General features: G+C 39.4%; 1 protein-coding gene across 2 annotated transcripts in view; it reads right to left on the bottom strand.

The window, feature by feature from the left end:
* Window positions 1–348: 348 nt before the first annotated feature.
* The window catches only part of plpp3 (phospholipid phosphatase 3), a 57,479-nt gene continuing 37,493 nt past the window's right edge, over window positions 349–20,334 (bottom strand). For both annotated transcript variants that reach the window (XM_001919526.8, XM_003200678.7), the window contains exons 4-6: window positions 19,622–19,679; window positions 10,722–10,898; window positions 349–2,490 (exon numbers count right to left, since the gene is read on the bottom strand). In XM_001919526.8, the coding sequence (XP_001919561.1) occupies window positions 2,362–2,490; window positions 10,722–10,898; window positions 19,622–19,679 (364 nt within the window). In that variant the 3' untranslated portion in view covers window positions 349–2,361. The remainder of the gene's footprint in view (window positions 2,491–10,721; window positions 10,899–19,621; window positions 19,680–20,334) is intronic.

Consider the following 20,334-nt stretch of genomic DNA (forward strand, 5'->3'; position numbering starts at 1 on the left):
CGGTTTCCTCCCACATTCCAAAAACATGCACAACAACTTAATCGTTAAATCTAAATTTCAATACAGGTAATCTAACAATGCAGCATATCTTTTAATAGCTTTCAATCTTAGTCTTTAGCTATTATCAAAGGGGAGTTGTCGAGATCTACCTGAGCTCGAGGCTCCCCTTTCTTCCTCTAAACGGGAGGGAGCCCAGGGCTCAAGAACCTTCGAGCTCAGGGGTCTCTCCCGGGACAGCATGCCAAACTTGCTTATAATCAATCATCAGCTAAGTGTGAACTCTTGAAAGCATCAAACCTTAAACTTAAATAACCAAAACCATGCACTAAACAAGCACACACACTGCTGTTGTTTATAAAGAGCTTTTATTTAAAAGCACACGTATTAGAGCTAAGTACATTTAGCAGAAAAAACATATCGCTATTATTTGACTTTGTACAAAATGAGACAATACAAAAATACTAATAGTGAATTTGATACAATTGTATGTGTTTTATTCAACGTTTATTAAAAACGTACTATCACAACTCTACAATATTTTAGTCACCTAAAAAAAAAAAAAGGTCAATCAATGCTCATAAAAGCAGCACTTTGTAAATAAACACAGGTCATGACACATTGCGTTTTAGATTCATAGTGGATATATCTAAACATGTTCAGAAATAATATCTTACATAGTTAATTTTAGTGATCTATACATTATTTATATACTTCTGAGAGAGAAATAAAGCGGTCTGTTGAAATGATAGGACGGACTATACAATGGGAGGGATGTGCAACACATTTGGAGCTTGAGTTGTGTTGTATGGATGTGTTTTCTGGAGTATTCAGGCAGTCCTGTACAGCTGTAAGTGGGACAGTAGACGACGACATCATAAGAACAAGGCTAAGAAAAGGCATTTCCATAAAACAAAACAAAAATAAAAAAAAATAAAAAAAGAGAGAAGAAATAAAAGTCCACAGTTTTCTTACGTTTCTTCACATACAAACACATATGCAAACGAGGGACCGAGCGCCCCCCTGAGGGACCCCACATCCCTCTTTTTCAGGGCAGTATGATTCTTGCCAGGACAGGCAGAGGGCACAGGTGGCATTATGGGTAAAAACACGCAACCATAGTTGAGTGCTTAAGCAGTCGGAACTGGAAAGAGGTCAAACCAGCCAGCGGAAGAGGCTCATTCCCAGGTCCAAAACAAAGCAAATATTAAAAATGTGCCAGTGTGGTCGATGGGGAAATTGGGAGTCAATCCCACCCACTGTGGAAATGAGATCCACCCCTTTGATGTCTAACCCCACCCTCTGACCAATCAGAAGACATAGAAGCAACATGGCTCAGCTACGCCCCACCACCAGCTGCGGTGACGAGACACATTTCCAGATGTCTTACTACTGACCAATCAGAAGAGAGCAAGACAAAGAAATGAGACACACCCTTCTGGATGTCTACCCCCACTTTCTGACCAATCACAAGACAGCTAGATGGCATGGCACAGCCACGCCACTGTGTCGACAATGTTGATGAGGCACACCTCCCAGATATCTAACCCCACGCCCTCACCAATCAGTAGACAGTGAGGTGAGGTGGCTAGCAAAGCCACGTGCCTGTGTCAACAGTGGTAACAAGACACACCTCTCCAATGTCAAACCCTGCCCCCTGACCAATCAGAAGACAGTGAGGCAGCATGGCTCAGGCAAGCCCCCCAGCCCCACGGTTTGAGCAGGGATTGTAAATTTAATATCTAAAATTAAAAGCCCAACCCGCCCTCCCGCCCGCCTTTAAAAAAACAAACCCGTTAAATTGCAGTTAGGCCACTGTTTCGAGTAGCTCAAAATCAGCTCGTCATCAAGCTTCTTGAAGCTACGCTCCTCAGATAGCGAGTGGTGACATTTCATGAATTTGTATATAGTGCTATAAGTTATTATACTGTTAATATATCTGTGCTACTTACATCGCAGGTATGCATCATTCCTATTAATAAGGAATTTGTTGTAAGCTGTTCCTGAAAGGCTACAAAGGACAAAAGGAGAGAACAGCTGGTCATGAGACCAGCCTCACATTCACGCTCTCCTTGTCGTTCAATACTTCTGTCATCCAACATTCTGAAGGACAATTGGCTTGTTTTTTTCTGTTAGCTTTGTGTCTGTTTGGCCTTTCGAATTGGGCTCTCGGATTGTGAGGTCATTTGTAATAAGAGTCAATAGGATTGTCTCTGTCCTGTGCCTACATTCTACTGTCAGATGAGAAAGAGAGGAGGCGTCCTCCTCTGTCACAGGTGGCTATTCTGGTTTTCTTCAGGGGAATCAGGGAGGGGTGGAGTTTAGGATAGGGAGATTGGGAATGCAGCCTCCCGGTCCTCCATCCTACACCATGTTGTGATGGTTGTTCCTCTCGATGATGTCAGAAGAAGGGAGCAGCTCTTTCTTGATTGGCGAGGGCGGCGGGGTGGCTGTCTTAGCTTTGGGTTTGAAGAGATCTGATACGTAAAAGACCTAGAAGAGGAGCATAAAAAAGAACAAAACACCATTAGATTGTTCATTTGAGAGCCAACAAAGGGTGGAAATCAACTATGCTTACAACATTACTGGCTTTCAGCAACAATTATTTTTCAAAGGCACCTTTGGTTGAAGCCTTTAAAGCCCGAAAAAAGGCTTTAGCCTTTTTGGTTGGTTACTTTTTTGTGCACTACAGTGGATCTCAATTTGACTTTACTCAATTTCTAATTGTAATTCCAGACTAAATTTGCCACCTCATTTCAGATTGAGTTAAATGTATAAGTTTCACTAGAACTAACAAGATAATTCAATTTTGTTCTGAATAAGGCATGATCCTGGTTGCCAAGGTGTTCTAGATGGATAGATGGTTGCTTGGAAGATAAGAAGAAGGAAAAGATCATCAAAATCCTAACAGCTGCATTAAAACACACTAAAACTGTCTGTGCTGACATGCAACGCGATTGCAATTTGGCCTTCCAGAGTTTGAATTCCAGCTCATAGACCTTTCCCGATGCCATGCCCATATCTCCCTCTCTCTCTATCTCCTACTCCATTTCCTGTTTAACTACTGTCCTAATAGAGGCAAAACCCAGTCCTGAAACTGGAACTGCCATAATTTCAAACAAAGTCTGTCTTAAACTCATGTTTCTGTCCGAAATTCAAAACATACTGCAAGTGCAAACGTTCTGGAACAATTCACTCAAACTGGTAAACACAATAAAATATGTGTATGGCACATCTGCCTACATTTGTCTCTGAAAATCTGGGAGACCAGGAAAAGAGGTTTTGGTTCAGGGGTGAGGTGTCTGAAAAACACTGTTGAAAACTGGTTAGTAACTGTACTATGGACCAGGTTTAAGGCGGCCTCTGCGATCAGATACTATGCCAGATAGTAGGCGACCCGGGGGTGTTACAGACTGTACTCAAAAGCTAAGGACCGTGAGGGGGAGGTAATGTGGGGATGAAATTATTGGAGTTTTCTGGGAAAAATAACAAAACGGGAGGATGGTGGGAGATGGGTCTGAAATACGGGAGACTACCGAGAAAAACGGGAGTTTTGGCAGGTATGAGGTGCGGTTCTAAGGCTCTGCTTTCTTTTATGTCGAAATCTTTTCAAGTTCTTTTTACAGATTTTTTATAGGACAAATTGAAGCAACTTTTTTCAATTTTCTGTACAAAGCACTGAATAAATAAGTGTGATGAACTGAAGAGCTTGTGCAAAAATATCCACATCGCTATAATCAGATACAACTTAAATGGCAGTGCTGAGAAAACGGTAGTCAAGAAAGCATTTTGTTATCAACAGGAGGATGTGCGAACTTAACATTGCTATGAGCAGTGCGGCTGTTGTTGGGATGTTTTCTAACCATATACTATATTTTTAGAACTTTATCTTTACCTAAAGGAAAAAAAGAACAAGAACTTCTTAGCTTTCCTTATTATGCCAATTTAGACACAGATGACTAATAAATCCTTTGAAATATCCAATTATATAAAGGCTGGCAATCCATCATCCATGACATCCGGATGTGTATGAGGTCACACATCTGATAAGAATGACAAACGAACACCACATGCCTTAAAAACACTGACTCAGTAGGGAAGATAAAGAGCAACCTCCTCGGTTCCTTTGTTCAATCCTTGACTCTGAGGAAGGAGTGTGTTCAGTACGCTCTCATTTGCCGTGGGAAGAACTTTGTTGTGAAAGAAAAGATGCCCGACAGCCCTCCTTTACATCCTGGTGACATCACAGGAAACTAGGGAGGGTACTGAGGAAGTGTGCCCTTGGCATTAAACTAGGCTTGCACCCAAAAGATTTACAAAGAGCCGAAAATACGCAAGTCTGAGTCACATGGCCTTCATGCCAAAGACAGAATGCTTTCTTGGTAATGTTGGCCTGAGGGATATTTCACCGTCTATGCTACTGAAGCATGCAGAACAGCTGACGGTGGAATCAGCGATTCCAGAAACCCTGCCAACACATAAACACACGCTATTTATGAGGGTGTGAAGAGTATGGGGCCAGTGTGTGACAGGGAAAGAGGTCAGTGTTTAGGGTTGCTAACAGCTAAATTGTCCTGACACGCTTCAGGAGCTGCTGTCAACCCCTGAGCGGCAAACTGCCCTTGGGTGATGCCAAGGGGGGAGAATGAGCACAGGCTTGCACACAAAATAAAAAAAGGGATTTCCTATTTGGTTGTGTGGGTGACAGGCCTGAGTAATAGAGCAGATTTGTGAAAAGAGATAGAAAGTGAACACAGAGGCCATCGAAGTTCTGGAATCATCTTTCCAGCAGCTGTTTCTTGCATATCCTCTCAGTGGAAGGCGTTATGCACGCATACAAAGAGAGCTTTATCCAAAGGTTACAGCGGATGAATTCATCCTATAGGGCCTCCTGTAAGCGTCTTCTTTCCATGTGAGTGAACGTATGCCAGAAAGATCATGACATTTCCAGAGTGACCTTTAGATTGCGCTGCCATGACATCAGGAAACTGGATCTAGATCCTCGGCTTCTTTGCAGATACAAAGAAATTCTTTTCAGAAGCAATGATGTCAGACGTGGGCTTTTTGGTCAACGATCGAACCAAGTAGCCATTGAAAACACATCTGAACAATATGCTGTTTAATTATGGTAATAAGTCCACTGATTTGATACATTATGTTATAACGAATGCATAATTGTACATATAATGCTAGATATATTTTGTATTGATTTAACAGTATTTAACTTGATGGTAAATCCTTAAAAATGAAAGTTAAATTTAACTTTGTGACAAACATATAATTATATTATTAACGTCTTGTAGAATGTACCCTGAATTAATAATGATAATAATAATAATAATAATAATAATAATAATAAGAAGAAGAAGAAGAAGAAGAAGAAAAAGAAGAAGAAGAAGTATAACAACTATGGTTGATGTCTATCGATGAGCGATAGACATCACAATGCTGAGCTGGTATCGCAATCATCCGCCCCGCTCCTGTTGCAAATCTGCTCGTAAGAAATACACACTTAAGGCTTGTACACATCGGGACACTTTTAGTTTGCGTTTATCATCAGCATTTTTTTAGACGTTTTTCCGAGTTTAAACTCAAGCGATTTCCACTGCCGTCGAGCAGAAGAGTATGCAACTATTTGTCGCCTATGACGATGATGCCATCATCCATCGTGATGTTCCACATTAGACGTTGTATGTACAATGCCAAATTGGTCGACATCGCCTAACCCTAATGACAACACATTGACAAAGGAATAATAAAGCCGTTGCTCTTCAATATTTTCATTTTAACTGGAATAAAATACAGCTTATTATTTATAAATAACATAACTAATATTTTCGGGCAATCCCCAAATATTTAAAACAATTGTGCGTTAGATTTTAGGAACGCAGACACAAGCCAGAGTTAAGTGTTAATTGTGTTCAAATCTGCAGGGTTTGTGCAATTATGTGTTATCACATAAGCCATCAGCTTCAAGCAAACAGTAAGCTTTACTGTCCAACATGACTCAGGAATCTTCTCCTACAATAGTCTGCTTGATGCAGTGTCACCTCTGACCTGCAATCATAGACGGCCAATGAACCTGTGTCATGGGGTGACAGCTTCCTGTGTCAGAGCCCTCTGTCTGAAAGTGTTCTTCCAAAGCAAACTCACTTCATTGTGTTTAAATGCTCAGTCAGCACCAGGAAGCTGTTTTGCGTGTTTGTCTAAGCCTGTGTGTGTAAGTTGACCTTACTGCAGTGTCATTAACAGCATGCAAAGGAGTTTAGTTAAGATGCTCCTTAGTAGTCTGTTACTGGAGGATTATACTTTGGTGCATATTCTTATTCCTACTATATTAGTTTAATAAATGTAAACGTTTTATAAAATTTAAAATACTGTACTAGTGTTTTGTATGGATTTTCTCAACAAAGGTACATTTACATAACTGGTAGTTCATTTGTGCTGGGTTAGATCCAACCTAAAGTTGATTTATACTTATGCGTCGAGTGCACCTGTAAGCTCTGGCGCAGCCTTCGTGCGGTTGCATAACCCTCACCATGGCTGATGCACATGTAACTACACGTCGCAACAATGTTTAGTGAAAGCTGTCTGGTTGGTCGGCTTGGTAGCAGTGACGAACAGAGGCAGTGCTAAGAGTGATTGTTTACAAGTCCCATGAACAAGCTCCAGATGGAGCCTTTTGTTTTGTGATTACCTTATGATTAAAGTTGTTGCATTTACGCATGTTCCCAGCTCTAAATGAATGAGGTTTAGCTACTTGTAGTGTTCAGAAAAAAAACTAAACACTATAGTTCATATATGTTTTGGTTGAAGTACAGACATTTAGCCATGAAAATACTACTCGTTAAGGCTGATTTATACTTCTGTGTCAAACGCACAGGTATGCTATGGCGCGGCCTACGCGTGGACGAATAGCCCTCGCCGTGGCTGTTAACGTCACTGACGCGACCTCCCAAAAAAATTTAACTACACGCCGCAACCATGCGTAGCGCAAGCTCTGTGATTGGTCGGCTTGGTAGTGCTGACGAGTGTGGGCGGGACAGAGAGCCTTCTCCAAATTCAACCAGAACAGGTCTGCCCTATAATGGAGTTCCTATAACAAGCCAGTGTGAAACAGTCTATGGACCTGGAAGAGTGCTTGGTAAAAGTTTATCAAAGTGAGAAAAAGTCTATTACAGGGGTGTCCAAACCCAGTCTTGGAGGACAGGTTGCTTGCTGAGTTTAGCTCCAACTTACTTCAACACACCTGCCAGGACGTTTTTAGTTGATCTAGTAAAATCTTGATTAGCTGGTTCAGGTGTGTCTGATTAGGGTTGGAGCTAAACTCTCCAGGACACCGGCGCTCCAGGATCAAGTTTGGACACCACTGGTCTATTACAAAACATTATCTTTAAACTGTAATGCGAAGCACGAGGGTATCAAGTTGCCTAATGAACTATTTTAGTCTCCCTGTCTTTATTATATTAATGTGGTTTGACATCATCTACATGGCACACTAACTTCCCCCCTTGAGCAGTTCCTCTCTCACACATACTTAATCAGACAGGAAATGAAACATAGAATTTGTCACCATCCAACCATTGTGCCAGATAGTCAAAATATCAACATAACACACACTTATTTTGGATATAGGGCTGGGAGGGCACACCAACTGAATCCAAATTTGTCTCCAATGAACCTTTCTGAGCCTCTGTCGCTTTTCACTGATGCCTTTATGGACTTGGGATTGAGATGAACTGTGAACAGGTTCATAGAAGACATGTCAGTCTGGGTGTGTGCACATGTGTGTGGTCTTCCACTGGATTGGGTGTGCCTAAACCCAAAAAGTGCCAAACACAGCACATGATTATGTGTGAGAGTGTGTTGCTTATGTTATGCATATGTCTTAAATTGTACTTTCAGGCACTGAGCCACATCTGCATAATAATTGTGGAGACTAAGTTGTGTTTTGGCTGCTTGCTCTCCTGCGTAACATTAGTAAAGTTTAATAACACTGTTAAAATTCCCTTTCTTCTTACACACAACCGCACTATTTTGAGCCTGAGACAGCCTCTATTACCATGACTACATGGTGAGCGCTGTTGCAGCCACTGGAAAAAAGGAATCAAGCTTGTGCCCGACATATGGGAGGGAGAGATATGATATCGGGACAACCATCTTTGCCACCCAAGCCAGACCAGAAACACTTAACTATGGACTGTTATCGCAGTAGGAACTGGAGTCCGGAGTATTGAACATGACCCACTGTGATCCTGAGGAATGGTGAGATACTGTTAGCCAGGATCTGAGAACTCAAGGGGTGTTGTGAATATCGAGAGAGAGGGTGGGAAGAGGAAAAAGCTGTTTGAGCACTGGCCTCCAGCTGTTTCCACCCTTGTCTAGTCCTGCAGGAAACACCTCTGCAACTGAGCCGTAGCAGCAGCCAACCTCTTACACTCTCTCCATCCATGTCAGCAGCTTAGAAAGTGGGCTATGTTTGATGACATGAACAAACAGCTCACGCCACTCTCTAACAGGAAGGACCGGAGGATGTGGCCGCAGTCAACAGTCCAAAAGACAAAGAAGGAAAAAGTGGTTTCTTGAAGACTGAATCTCAAAGGTTTTCTAAGTTATGAATGAGACATTTAAACACATGCCAGGCTGCTTGACTTCATCGATTGTAACGCTAGTGGCTCTTGCCAAAATTTCTGATAAAAACCAGGCCAGAGTACAAAGAATTGCATGTAGGATTTTAGGAGCCTCCTTTTGAGATTGAATGAAACTGATGGCCTAGTTAGCATTGTACTGCTCAAGGTTTGAGTTCCTTTGCATGATGCAAAGACAGATTGACATTAATTGCTGTTCTGAGAACAGTTTTCCCTGAGCACCAAAGTCTAACAGCACCACGTGACTTGATTCTCTTTAATATAGAACATGCTGTATGTCTGTAATCAGCTTTTGCAATATTGCCAAAACTCACCAAGACCTGTAACTTTCCATGGTTTCTTTGAAGCCAGCCAATTGGACACCGACCCAGAGCACTTACAACCTTTAAAAGTCTTTAAACACAAGCCCCTTAAGCAGTAATCAGCACCTACAGCCAAGCTTAAAAGAAATACTGTGACTAAACTATGAACTGTTTAGTGCACTGCTGCATATGGTGCATGTATTGGTGCGTGATGAATTGGGACAACATTTTGGCATCTCACCACGCATCCTTTTCATCTGAAGACACATACCTTGCATCACCTCTATAGGCTCCATCTGAGCTTTGGTCATTAAAAATACTCTAATTGGGCTTCGAAAGCATTTACAGATGGGGAAACGGAACAGATTCCAAACGTAGGCTTGTTAAAAACAAGTACATTGGTGCCTTGATCTTTAGTGAAAAGGATCTTATTTCTACTTGCAGTTATTTGAACTGATCTTAATGAGGCAAACGTCTGCAAAATCAAAGACTAGATCCCATGCCCTGAACCTGAGAGGTTCAAAGACAATTAAGACCATACGGATAGATAATTTAAGCAAAACAGGACTGTTTCACTAACATTTCAATGAGCCTATTATGTGATTCATGTAAGCCAAAGCTACACTTAGATAAACTGAAATGCCAAACAAAAAACTGAACCACCAATGTCTGGTCAAGTCAGTCAATTCTCAAGTACTGACAATTAAAAGTTTTCGAGGTTCATGATACCAGCTAGATGAATATTTGGCTAACATCTGTGCACCATAAAAGCGTGTCCCTGTCACAGCCAATTATAGTGAAGAAACGCACTCCTACAGCATTCAGGGAATTGTAACGTATGAGAGGCACAACTCAATATTTCAATTCCAGCACAAAGAATTCAGATGTTATAAGAAATATGTTGTGGTGCTATCTGGAAGAAGTGGTCTTGGCTATCTTTTGTGCTTATCTTCACACCACCCCTTGCAATGCAAATAAAACACTGACTCTCTAATGAATAATGAGCTGACATTTCTCCTAAAGTAAAAAGCCGGTCTCTTTTTACATATGGTTCCACCAGACTCAATTTTCCCAAGCACAATCCAGCTAAGTGAAGCTTTGCTTACTCCAGGGAAAACCTGGAACTGACAACAGTGACATGTGGCTCAATTACAAAGTGTAAAATTCCTTTTTCCACAACCCTCCCCCTTTCTTTTTTTTTCATTTCAGAGTTGGTAATGGTGCAATTGAGGCAATATGCTCTGCATTAGCAAGAAAAAGATTATGCTTCATTTTGATGGATGAGTAATTTTGTGGAAAGGGGTGAAAAAGAGAAAGGGTGGGGTCTGGAGAATGTTGTGGTCTGTTTCCAGATTTTCCAGATCCCCTTCCGACCTCAAACTCTGGATGGTCTTCTGTCTTCACTCCACTCAAAAGGCACCAGATAAAATCTGTTCTTAATGGTTACTTTGACAATCTGATAAATATGCGTCTAGTCAAGTTGAGAAACAGTAAAAAAAAACAAAAAAAACATGACATGTTTCAAAATGAAGAGTGGGAAATGCGGAAACTTGTTGGGTTGTTAATTGTTTGCATATAAAAACGGAAAATTTAATAAGTTCCTTTGGTGTTAACACTGTGTAAAAACCTTTGTTCTTTGCTATTAAAAGAACATCAAATGTTGTGAAGACAACCAGATTAATGCCAGTTGTGATCAAACGTCCTAAAGTAGGAAATTGCCAGACTTGTACACTTTCCCAACTCTAAAAAGACAAACTGTAAAGTATGTACTCACTATGCAGTAGGCCACCAGGGCTCCTTGAACAAAGCCAGCTAAGACATCAGTAGGGTGGTGCTTGTGATCAGACACTCGTGATAAACCGGTGTAGAAGGCCATCATCAGCAAGGTAAACTGGAGCAGGGGCCTCAGGAGACGGGCTCCTCGCCATGTGAACCGAGACTGTAGGTAGAACTGAGGAAACAGAGAGCACAAGCACTTTAAACAAAGTGTACACTTCATATTGGTATAACATAACAGCTGATATAATAATTGACAGAAATTAGAAAATGAAAGAGCAGGAAATGGAAAAGTCTAAGGAGAGCTGGGATGGACTGAAATCCCACATACTAAGGATGTGGACTTTCTAACTCTTGTCACCTAAATCCAAGGACCTCTTTTAGGGTTTGCTTTCTGGGAACAGGAAGACTCATTAGGGTAAGAAAACAAATGAAGCGAGGGTTACAAAGATGAGGGGAGGATGGGGGTCAGGAGGACAAACTGTTGACGACGCTCTGGCGGGCCATCAGTCCTGAAACCCTTCAATCTGGGTCAGTCAAGGACCCTGCACTCATCACCCTTGCTTGATCATCCATCACCACGTGAGAAGGAAAACTTCCATTACGTTTGAAACCTCAACAGACATTAGAAATCCTTGCCCACACCCTTACTCACGGACAGTAACAGATAAACACAGATGCACACGCTCCAACAAGGCCCCAAATGCTCGTTAGACAAAACAAACAATAGTCATCTTGAGCTTTGAGTTTTCAAACAAAGGTGTGTGCAAGGTCATTTCTGCTTTCCTGAACAGCTCTCTCCGAAGGCATTGTGTGCGTACAGAGGAAGGAATCCCTCCCTGAGGATGTTTGGGAGTTGGAGTTTCCTTACTGGTCGAAGTTCTTAGATGATGCGAGGATGGGTGTGCCTCCACAAGTAGACTGACAGCTTCACAAACTCACTTTGAGTTCCCTGAGGTTATCACAAAGGTGATGCTGTTGTAATTTCCGGTGTATTTTATTGAACCAAAGAATAACTCTACTGCTGCCAGCACAAAATATGTTCACACCACATCAGAGGGAGCAAAACTAAAGATAAATGTAAGCATCCTCAAGAGTTTTCAGTTGATCTTATCTCATGAAAACATCCCTTCAGAACGGAAGGATGGTAGAGCGATTGGCATCTATGTGTGTTTATAGATGGCTGTGCGTTGTGGCTCAGACCAACTGGAATCAACATATGGCTTGTTCTCTTATCATTTCATTTTACATTGTGGCCAGGAAGTCCTTATAAAAATGGTGAAACAAATCTACTAGTTATTTTTGCCGGATTCAGCAGTTGATTCTTTCACGCTACTCTAAATAAGCGATTGAGGTTATAGCTGGATAAAAGTTACATTTCTGAGCCAGATGTCCCAGATGAAATGGAGATACTAGCTTGATTATATGGCTCAAGTTCATCTGAGGCAAATAATAAATAAATAAATTCATGCTCATGTTCATTCTGGTTCAGCTCGGCCTCAGTGTTGGCAGCAATGAGGGAATTTCGAACCAAGAAGCTGTAGCCATTTCAACCACAAACTTTCATACACTTGGCATTCCTATCCCTCCAAAAAGTTCCTGTGGAGAGCTTACAAACAAATGTGTCAATAATGTCTTTGATCAGGCTATATGAATGCCATGGAATATTTAAACACCACAGATATGTGGCTTAAGGAGACTGTCTGTCTGCTATAATATATCAGACACACTGATGTAATTGTAAACAAAAATACAGTGGATTAATAAAAATAAAAACATTGAGCTCACTGAGGATTTCCTTTCCCTTTTTATCGCCCTTCGTTTTAAGACATTTACAAATATCAGATTTGTATGTTCTTGCATCTTCTTGAAGATTTAATCCAAATTAACAAACATAGGTTGAACTGTAATAATAGCTATTTCTTCATCCAAAGATGCTAATTATACTATTAAAACGAAAATCACATGACTTTTTTGATGCACATGTTGGAATTTATTCTGTAAACGCGTTTCTTTTGTTGTTTATGCACATTTTTTCATATAAGATAAAAAGTTTATCCTGCTCAGTCAAAGTTTATGCACATCACTATTCCAAAATGTGCATAAAGATATGTGGATAGAAACGTAGCTATTCTTGTGCTCTCTATTGCTTAAACTGTGTAAACTATTTTGCGCAACGCAGAACAATGCATGTCAACAAGCCACAACAAAAACAACACAGCTAGGGCCTCTTGATGGCATCTGCCATAAGGTTAAACAAAAAAAAAAATCAGCTATTTATATATTGAACAGTTTTTATACTGAAATTTTCTACACTAAGACAGCAGAGAGATCTCTGGTATATGTTGGACTTTGAGAGGTCACAGAAGGGTGACGTCCAATACCTAGGGAGCCCTGCTGAAGCTCATCTCTTAAGCTGCAAGCCAGCATGTCTAAGTCTGAAGATGTAGAGATGCTCTGATTTTTCCAAACTCCTAAAGTGGCTTTGTTCCTAAGGGCGAAAGTGGGATCCTCTCCACACGTACTGTAGGCATCCAAGAGCTGATAAGAACAGCAAAGCTTAAGGACCCTCAGGGCTTAGATACAGTCCGTCAAAACTGCCTCTTAATGTCTTGCTATCAGAGCTCAGATAAGGTGAACGTGCCGCAGACACTGCGATCAGAGACGACGGTGTGTATATGGCTCTCTGGTATCTGTGCTTAAAGGTGGTGGCAGCAGAACTGGCAGACATGGTGTGGTCTGAAATTCTCCATTGACATCCAACCCCAAAACACAAACACACACACACACACACCTTGTGCCCACATGGGATGAAACACAGCCTCATGCAGATAACATTCGACTCTGCTGACAGTCTCCATCCAATCCCTTCCCTGAAGGCTATCTTGGTTGTGCCATCAGATCTGATACTAAGGTATCAAGATGGACAATGATAAAGATCCTTGAGACTCAGGGGGCATTATAAGGAGAATTTTTCCAACATTTTGACATTTTATGTTGTTCAGATGGGCAAAAAACTTGGAAGCTTTAGCTTGTCATTGTATTCCAAAATCGATTCAAAAGCACCATGGCATGTCATGAAAGTCTAGTGAAATATTTCAAGTCACGTAAACCTCACTGGTTCTTTTAGAGATGCAAAAGTTTTGGTGGACTGGAGATATATGTAATTACATTTCAGTTTTTCAAGAATTTAAGTGTTGAGGGACTGTAATGACAAAAGTGAGTAAATAAAACAATTGAATTCTTAAATGAACTATTCCATAAGAAACCAGGTCAGCTAGATTTTTGAAAGAACGATGCAGACAGATTCATATCAAAACTCACGAGCATGAGTAGAGCTATGAAAGAAGTCAATTTTTTTAGCCTAAAGCTAGTTCAGTTTCACTCTGTGTCTTGCACATATCTACTATGGCTTCAAACGATTTTTATAAAAAAAAAAGTCATATCAAGCATTTTTAATACTTCTTTTGTGCTTTGCTTCCTTTTAGAAAACTGAAAGTTTCATTCCAGTTTACAATCATTACTTGGTAACAAAAATCAAGCAGAAAATTACTACATTAGATTGAATACTTGGACCGTGTTTTAATTGAAGTTATGGTTTAGTATACTAAAGAAATATCAATAAGGAAAACTTAATAAGATATTAAGTTGGATAGCATTTGACCCAGACTTTCAACCGTGTACACTAGATACGAGATTTAAACATTGGCAGGAGGAATAACGTCATTCAGTTCAGTGACCTCTAACGGACATTACATGAGTTCTCAGACCTTATCAGATACATTTGGCCTAGACAAGCAGGACTATTACAGATACTTGCAAGTTAGAGATTACTTTAATAATAATTAAAAAAATAAATAAATTTAAGGATGATTCTAATTTGAGCACAGTATTTGCAGATGCATACATAAAAAAAAAAAAAAAAACTGGTCTCTAAATTATATAAAAGCATACAAAACAGTAAGACTCATTTTTTAAATTACATAAAACAAAAATGGGAGAGTCAAACCAACAGAGGAAGACTGGACAGATGTGTGTGTCATACAAGCAAAAACCACAAACTCAAGAACTTGGAGAGAGTTTGGATGGAAAAATCTGATGAGGTTCTTTATAACTCCTAAACTGTCTGCATTGTGTACAGGTGTTGAAAGTTTGGGCTCTTGTTGGAGAGAATGTGGAACCTCAATGGCTAACCTAAAACTTCAAACCTTCTGGTATGAAATAGCGACTGAAATAAAAAAGATAACTGGAGAAGAATTCAACTACTCATTTATTACATTATACCTTGGGAAAATACCAGTAATTATTCCAACTATTGACAATTACTTAGTTCAAATCCCTTTGGTAAGTAGCAGAAAAGCCATAACTAGAAAATGGTTTCAGGCTGATCCTCCAACAAGGGCTCAATGGATAGGAATTGTAAAGGAAATACACTGTATGGAGAGACTCACTTTTAATCTTCGATTTGATAAAAAAAAAATTAAAAAAGTGTAACAAGTACTGGAAAAAATTAACTGAATATGTCATTGTAATCAATTTGTTATAATGTATGTCAAATATATTATGACTTGATTTGTATTATCAACCGCTTTGTTCTTTGTTTTTTATTTCTTTTTTTTTTCTAAAAAAAAAAGTAGCATTCCCAGTTCAATGTAACTGTGTGACCTGTTCTGTGAAAGAAAGTCATGAACGAAAGGGTGAGTAAACTTTATTTAAGCCCAGTGATTGACCTCAGGTCTTATGAGCAGCCACAAAATGGCATGTTGAGTCCAACTTGGGATGGGAAACAGAAAAGGCATGAGAACTGTGGTATAATAAATCATGTTAGTTTAATAAAAAAGGTGAGTATGAGGTGAAACTACACTTATTTTGAAATATTTTAATAGAAAAAAAAGGTCTGTACTTGGTTTGTGGGTCATTTTGAATGCTGTTTGCACTTCGTTCATGCCAATTCTGGTAGAAAACTGCGAAACTTCACCACTAAAGCCTTTTCTATAGTCCAACAATATTAAAGCGGAGCCATGTTAACGACCACAACATAAAGAAAACTAAGCCTACAACAGTAGTTTAAAGACTTGACAAATCCCCTATGAGTGATTTTTGCTTTTTCTGTGATCTCTTATCATTCAACGCCTGCTCTCTAGTCACAATAGCAAAATAGAGTATCATGAATCACTGTGCGGTCTGGGAAGTGCAGTAACTCCACGGCCAAACCTCATGGACTATGGAGTGTGGAGGTCATAGAGAGGCTGGGAAATGCCCAGCTTGTGCCCACAAAATACCCACATGCACTTGCTCTACAGCACAAACTGATATGCTGATCCAACTTAATGGTTGACCAGCAACTCATAATACCCTTGTAAGCTGTATAAAGTGTAGTCCTATTGGCCACTCTAGGGGGCAGAGTTCTACTTGGTAATATACTTCATAATTTTACCACTTTTTATAGTTGCCATGTCAAATACAATGACTAGACCTTATTTTCAATAATTTCCGTATTCAAACAGTAATTATTTATTTTAAAAAATACAATAATTTGACATTTTTCTAAAAGGTTAGTCCACTTATGGTTGAATATACACATGATAATTCATAATAATAATTTAAATAAGTTACAAAAATATATGCAACCACTTCGAATTATAAGGACAACTTGGGGCCAACTGAATTTAACTAGACTGCATAAACATAGGCACCAAGTTAAGATTCTATATGACATAGTTTAACTGGTAATTAGTCTTGCTTTTGGAATCAATTTACACTGATTAACATTTTTGTACAACCCAGGCTTATTCTGAAAATGTAGTACCGTGGACGCTTCTGGAGACCGCGAAATACGTCCCGGGAGGTACGTATTTTTTCCGTCTTTGTTTTTGTAAATTTGCGAGAGGCTGCTGTTTGCGCTTTTTCATATCTCGAATGTCTCTCTCGAGCGCAGTTTGAGCCCGTGCTGTTCTCGCGTAAACTCACCAGAGGCCGCTGTCGGTCGACCGTCTGTCTGACTGAATGATTGATTGACAGGGCGACCAGCCAATCGACTGACCCACTCTCCGCTTTCCCTGAACACAACCGAATTTACAGATTGACCCGCCCACCCATTTACTTCCCTAAACCCAACCAACAATTTACAAAAGCTGTCCAATAATAAAAAAAAGCATTTTCGGATTTTTACAGCATTCTCAACCCTGTTTATTCACTATTTGTTGGATTCTGTTTTTGTCTTACCTGGTCTTCGCCTGACTGGAACCCGGTCGCCCTCGTCGTAGTCAACTACTCTCTGCCTCTTAACGTGATGAGCTAACTGGACGACGAGCTAACTGGTCAAAATGGTTGCAGAGGGAAAGCCCTCCACACGGTGGTAAACGGTCAGCCGGTAAGCTCCAAAAGGAATGGCGTAACACCGCCCTGCAGCTTTCGCTTAAAAAAATGAATTGCAGCCATATGTACCTCTGGCTACGGACTCCAGAAACGTCCGCGGGACTACATTTTCAGAATAAGCCTGTGTTGTTTTTTGTAACTGCCTTTAAATAGCTATAACCAGGATAAAAGAAAATAATTAGTGATTAGATTAGTCTTAGCAGTTTTAGCAAATGGCCCCTGATCTATTTACAGATCTATTAACATTTAGTGGTTGGTTCAGTTATTTTAGTCTACTATAATAACTAAAATAATAATTGTTGCACTTGTAAAAGTACCCTAAAATGACATTAAAATCCCTGAATTAAAAAAAAAAAGTTTATAAAGAGGGGAAAAAAAGAGATAAAGTTACTGAAGCGTGTCACTGACAAAACAGGTGTGGGTTTAGTCTTAGCATTCTGTGCCAGAATGATTCATTTGTGAAATCGGTTGAGAACAGAGACTGCCTAGTTCTGACCTGGGTTACGTTTGTGCAAATAACAGGGCATCACAAGACCGGTGTGAGCTCTCATTATGACTTCAGCGTCTGACCTGTGAAGCATGACATCTAGACTGAGATAATTACAGAGAGTGAGGCCAAAAAGAGGAACGCTCCAGTCAATAAGACGGTATCGCTCGATCAGTCTATGCCAAGAAAACTATCCTTCACTTTCAGCTCTGTTTATCTCGCTTCATACTATTTTTAATAGGCCTCTTGTTTTTAGAAACAGAACGTTTAACTATCTTGGAAAAGTCACTGTGTATTTTAACAGCCTATTCATGTGCAAATATTTCATAATGAAGTGTGACCAAACTCTGGATTGGACAGTGAAAAAATCTAATCATGGCATCTAAAGTTACAAATAATGACATCTTACTAGTGATCATGTGCTGAATGTTAGTCCACCATCTACACTTTTCCAAGAGTAGAAGACTTCCAGTGGCTTCAAGTCCGCCATGAAAAGTCAGTGGGATGGATTTTTCAGGTAACTGCTTGCCACATCTAGCACGAGAGCTTCTGTTTAATCCTTCATATAATCGCCAGATGCTGTCCGCCGTGCTAGTGGCAGATATATGTCAAATTACACCACGTACACTATTGCAAACGGGCTTGCACTGAGTAAACTAACATCGCTACTCCTAAAAAGACAGATATTGCTATTAACATGTATGCATATAATAAGGTACAGTATATGTCAAAAGCATCAGGGCAATATCAGACAGCACTTGTGAGAACAGCACAGTTATACCGTTAACAGATTCATTCAAGCAGTGTGTGCAGGGCCGGTGAGTGCCCCGTGCTTTGGTCACTCAGTTCTGTTATAAAATGTATTTTCTTGTGATAACTGGATTTCGTTGAGACATATTTTCCTCATGCTTGCACATATATATTATTTTTATTATTTTTTTTTTTGCTTGTTAGTTTGATTAGTGTTGATTTCAAATACAATAAATAAGGTTGTATAAAACTTGTAGTAACGGTGCTCATAATTGGTGGGTGCGACTAAATTTTGCCTGATGCGCCTAACTTTTTAAAGTTAGGAGCACCGGTGCTACCAAGCAAAAAAGTTAATTTCGAGCCCTGTAAGGGACTGAATAATGACATGTAACATTTTCTGACGTTTTTCCTGCCAAGTCACGATGGTTTACAATCCAGGGTAAAAACGTATCGCTTTAGCACGAAAACACTCAACAGCGCCTGCCAGGGATCCTGGTTCCTAACATAAGGTTTCCTCTGGTATAGAAAATGTCCAGGTCAGTGTTTTTCAGGCACCAGGCCCAGCTGTCAAACTCTCACATTAACTTAACGGTTGTTTGGAAAGCATAAAGCCAAGAGTTTTAACAGGTCTATGGCCCCAAACACACTGAAATGCATATATGCCCCATCTTTTTTCTCTCTCAAATAATCTCTGAAAACGCTGAGAATGAACATCTGGCAACCTCTATTAGCCGAGCGGCTCCACCTCCTGCCATCTGAAAGAGGGAAAGGTGGAGGGGCCCATGGAGATGCTGATGATTTGGATGAAGGAAGAAAGGATCAGAAAGAAAGGAGGGAGGGAGGAGGGTCTTGTGTGTGAAAGGGAGAAAGTTTGAGCTCTTTGAAAGAGGCTTTACATACAGTGGGAGACTGAGCAAAAAAAAAATCTGCCTTTGTGTGTATGCAAAGCTGTATTGGGGATTCGTCCATTAAAAAAAAGTGTGACCCTTTAAAAAGAGTATCAAAATAAAGAATAGGGAATGAAAGAGAGAGAGGATTTTTAGAGAGAAAGGGAGAGAGAGGATGTCTGTGCAGCTGCACAAATAAAAACAGGTGGAGTGTGTCCATCTGGGAGATGAACAGGGAAAATAAGTGTGACCCACATTTCGGGAGGCACACAGAGGAAGGGTGAAAGGCGATAGAGGGTCGCTGTTTCGTACTAGACATAACAGTCATGAATGAACAGCTCTTTATACAGCAACAGAGCTGTGACAGTGTGAGAGCACCACATAGTGTGTACTTACTGCCAGGTAGAGCATGGTGTACATTGAAAATGAAGCATGTCCGGAAAAGAAGGATTTCCTGCAGAGAGAGAGAAAGAAAAAAACAAATAAAAATATGTTTTATTATAAAATTATAAAAAATACATAACATATAATAATAATAATAATAATAATAATAATAATAATAATTTTAAATAAATTGATTTTACAGTCTAAAAAAATAATAAAAGTAAACATATCCATATTTATGTTATACTGAAAGTTAATAAAGTAATGTTTCATAAACATTAAAAAAATGAAAACAGTATTGCTGCATTTTTTTGGAGATTTTTTTCCAGGATTTGTTAAAAGGGACTTTTCATTTTTAAAATAAATTAATATCTTCTGGAAAACAAATATTTGATTAAAAATGTGTTTATTATTAAATGTAAAAAAAAAATCATAATAGAAAAAATTTATGAAAAAGGGAGGGAAAAAAACAAAAATACATAAAATAATAATAACAATAAAATGTTGATTTAATAAATGCAAAAAATACATAATAGTAATAAAATGAGCAATAATGTTTAAATAACTGACTAATTTGATTTTTCAATCTAAAAAAATAAATAAAAGTGATATCCATATACGCATTATACGCATAATATTTTTGTTGTGCTTTTTTTTGAAAAAGTGTTTATTATTAAATGCAAAATATATATAATAAAAATAATAAAATAACAACAATAACAACA

The sequence above is a fragment of the Danio rerio genome, chromosome 20 (assembly GCF_049306965.1).
Source record: "Danio rerio strain Tuebingen ecotype United States chromosome 20, GRCz12tu, whole genome shotgun sequence".
NCBI classification, from domain to species: Eukaryota; Metazoa; Chordata; class Actinopteri; order Cypriniformes; family Danionidae; genus Danio; species Danio rerio.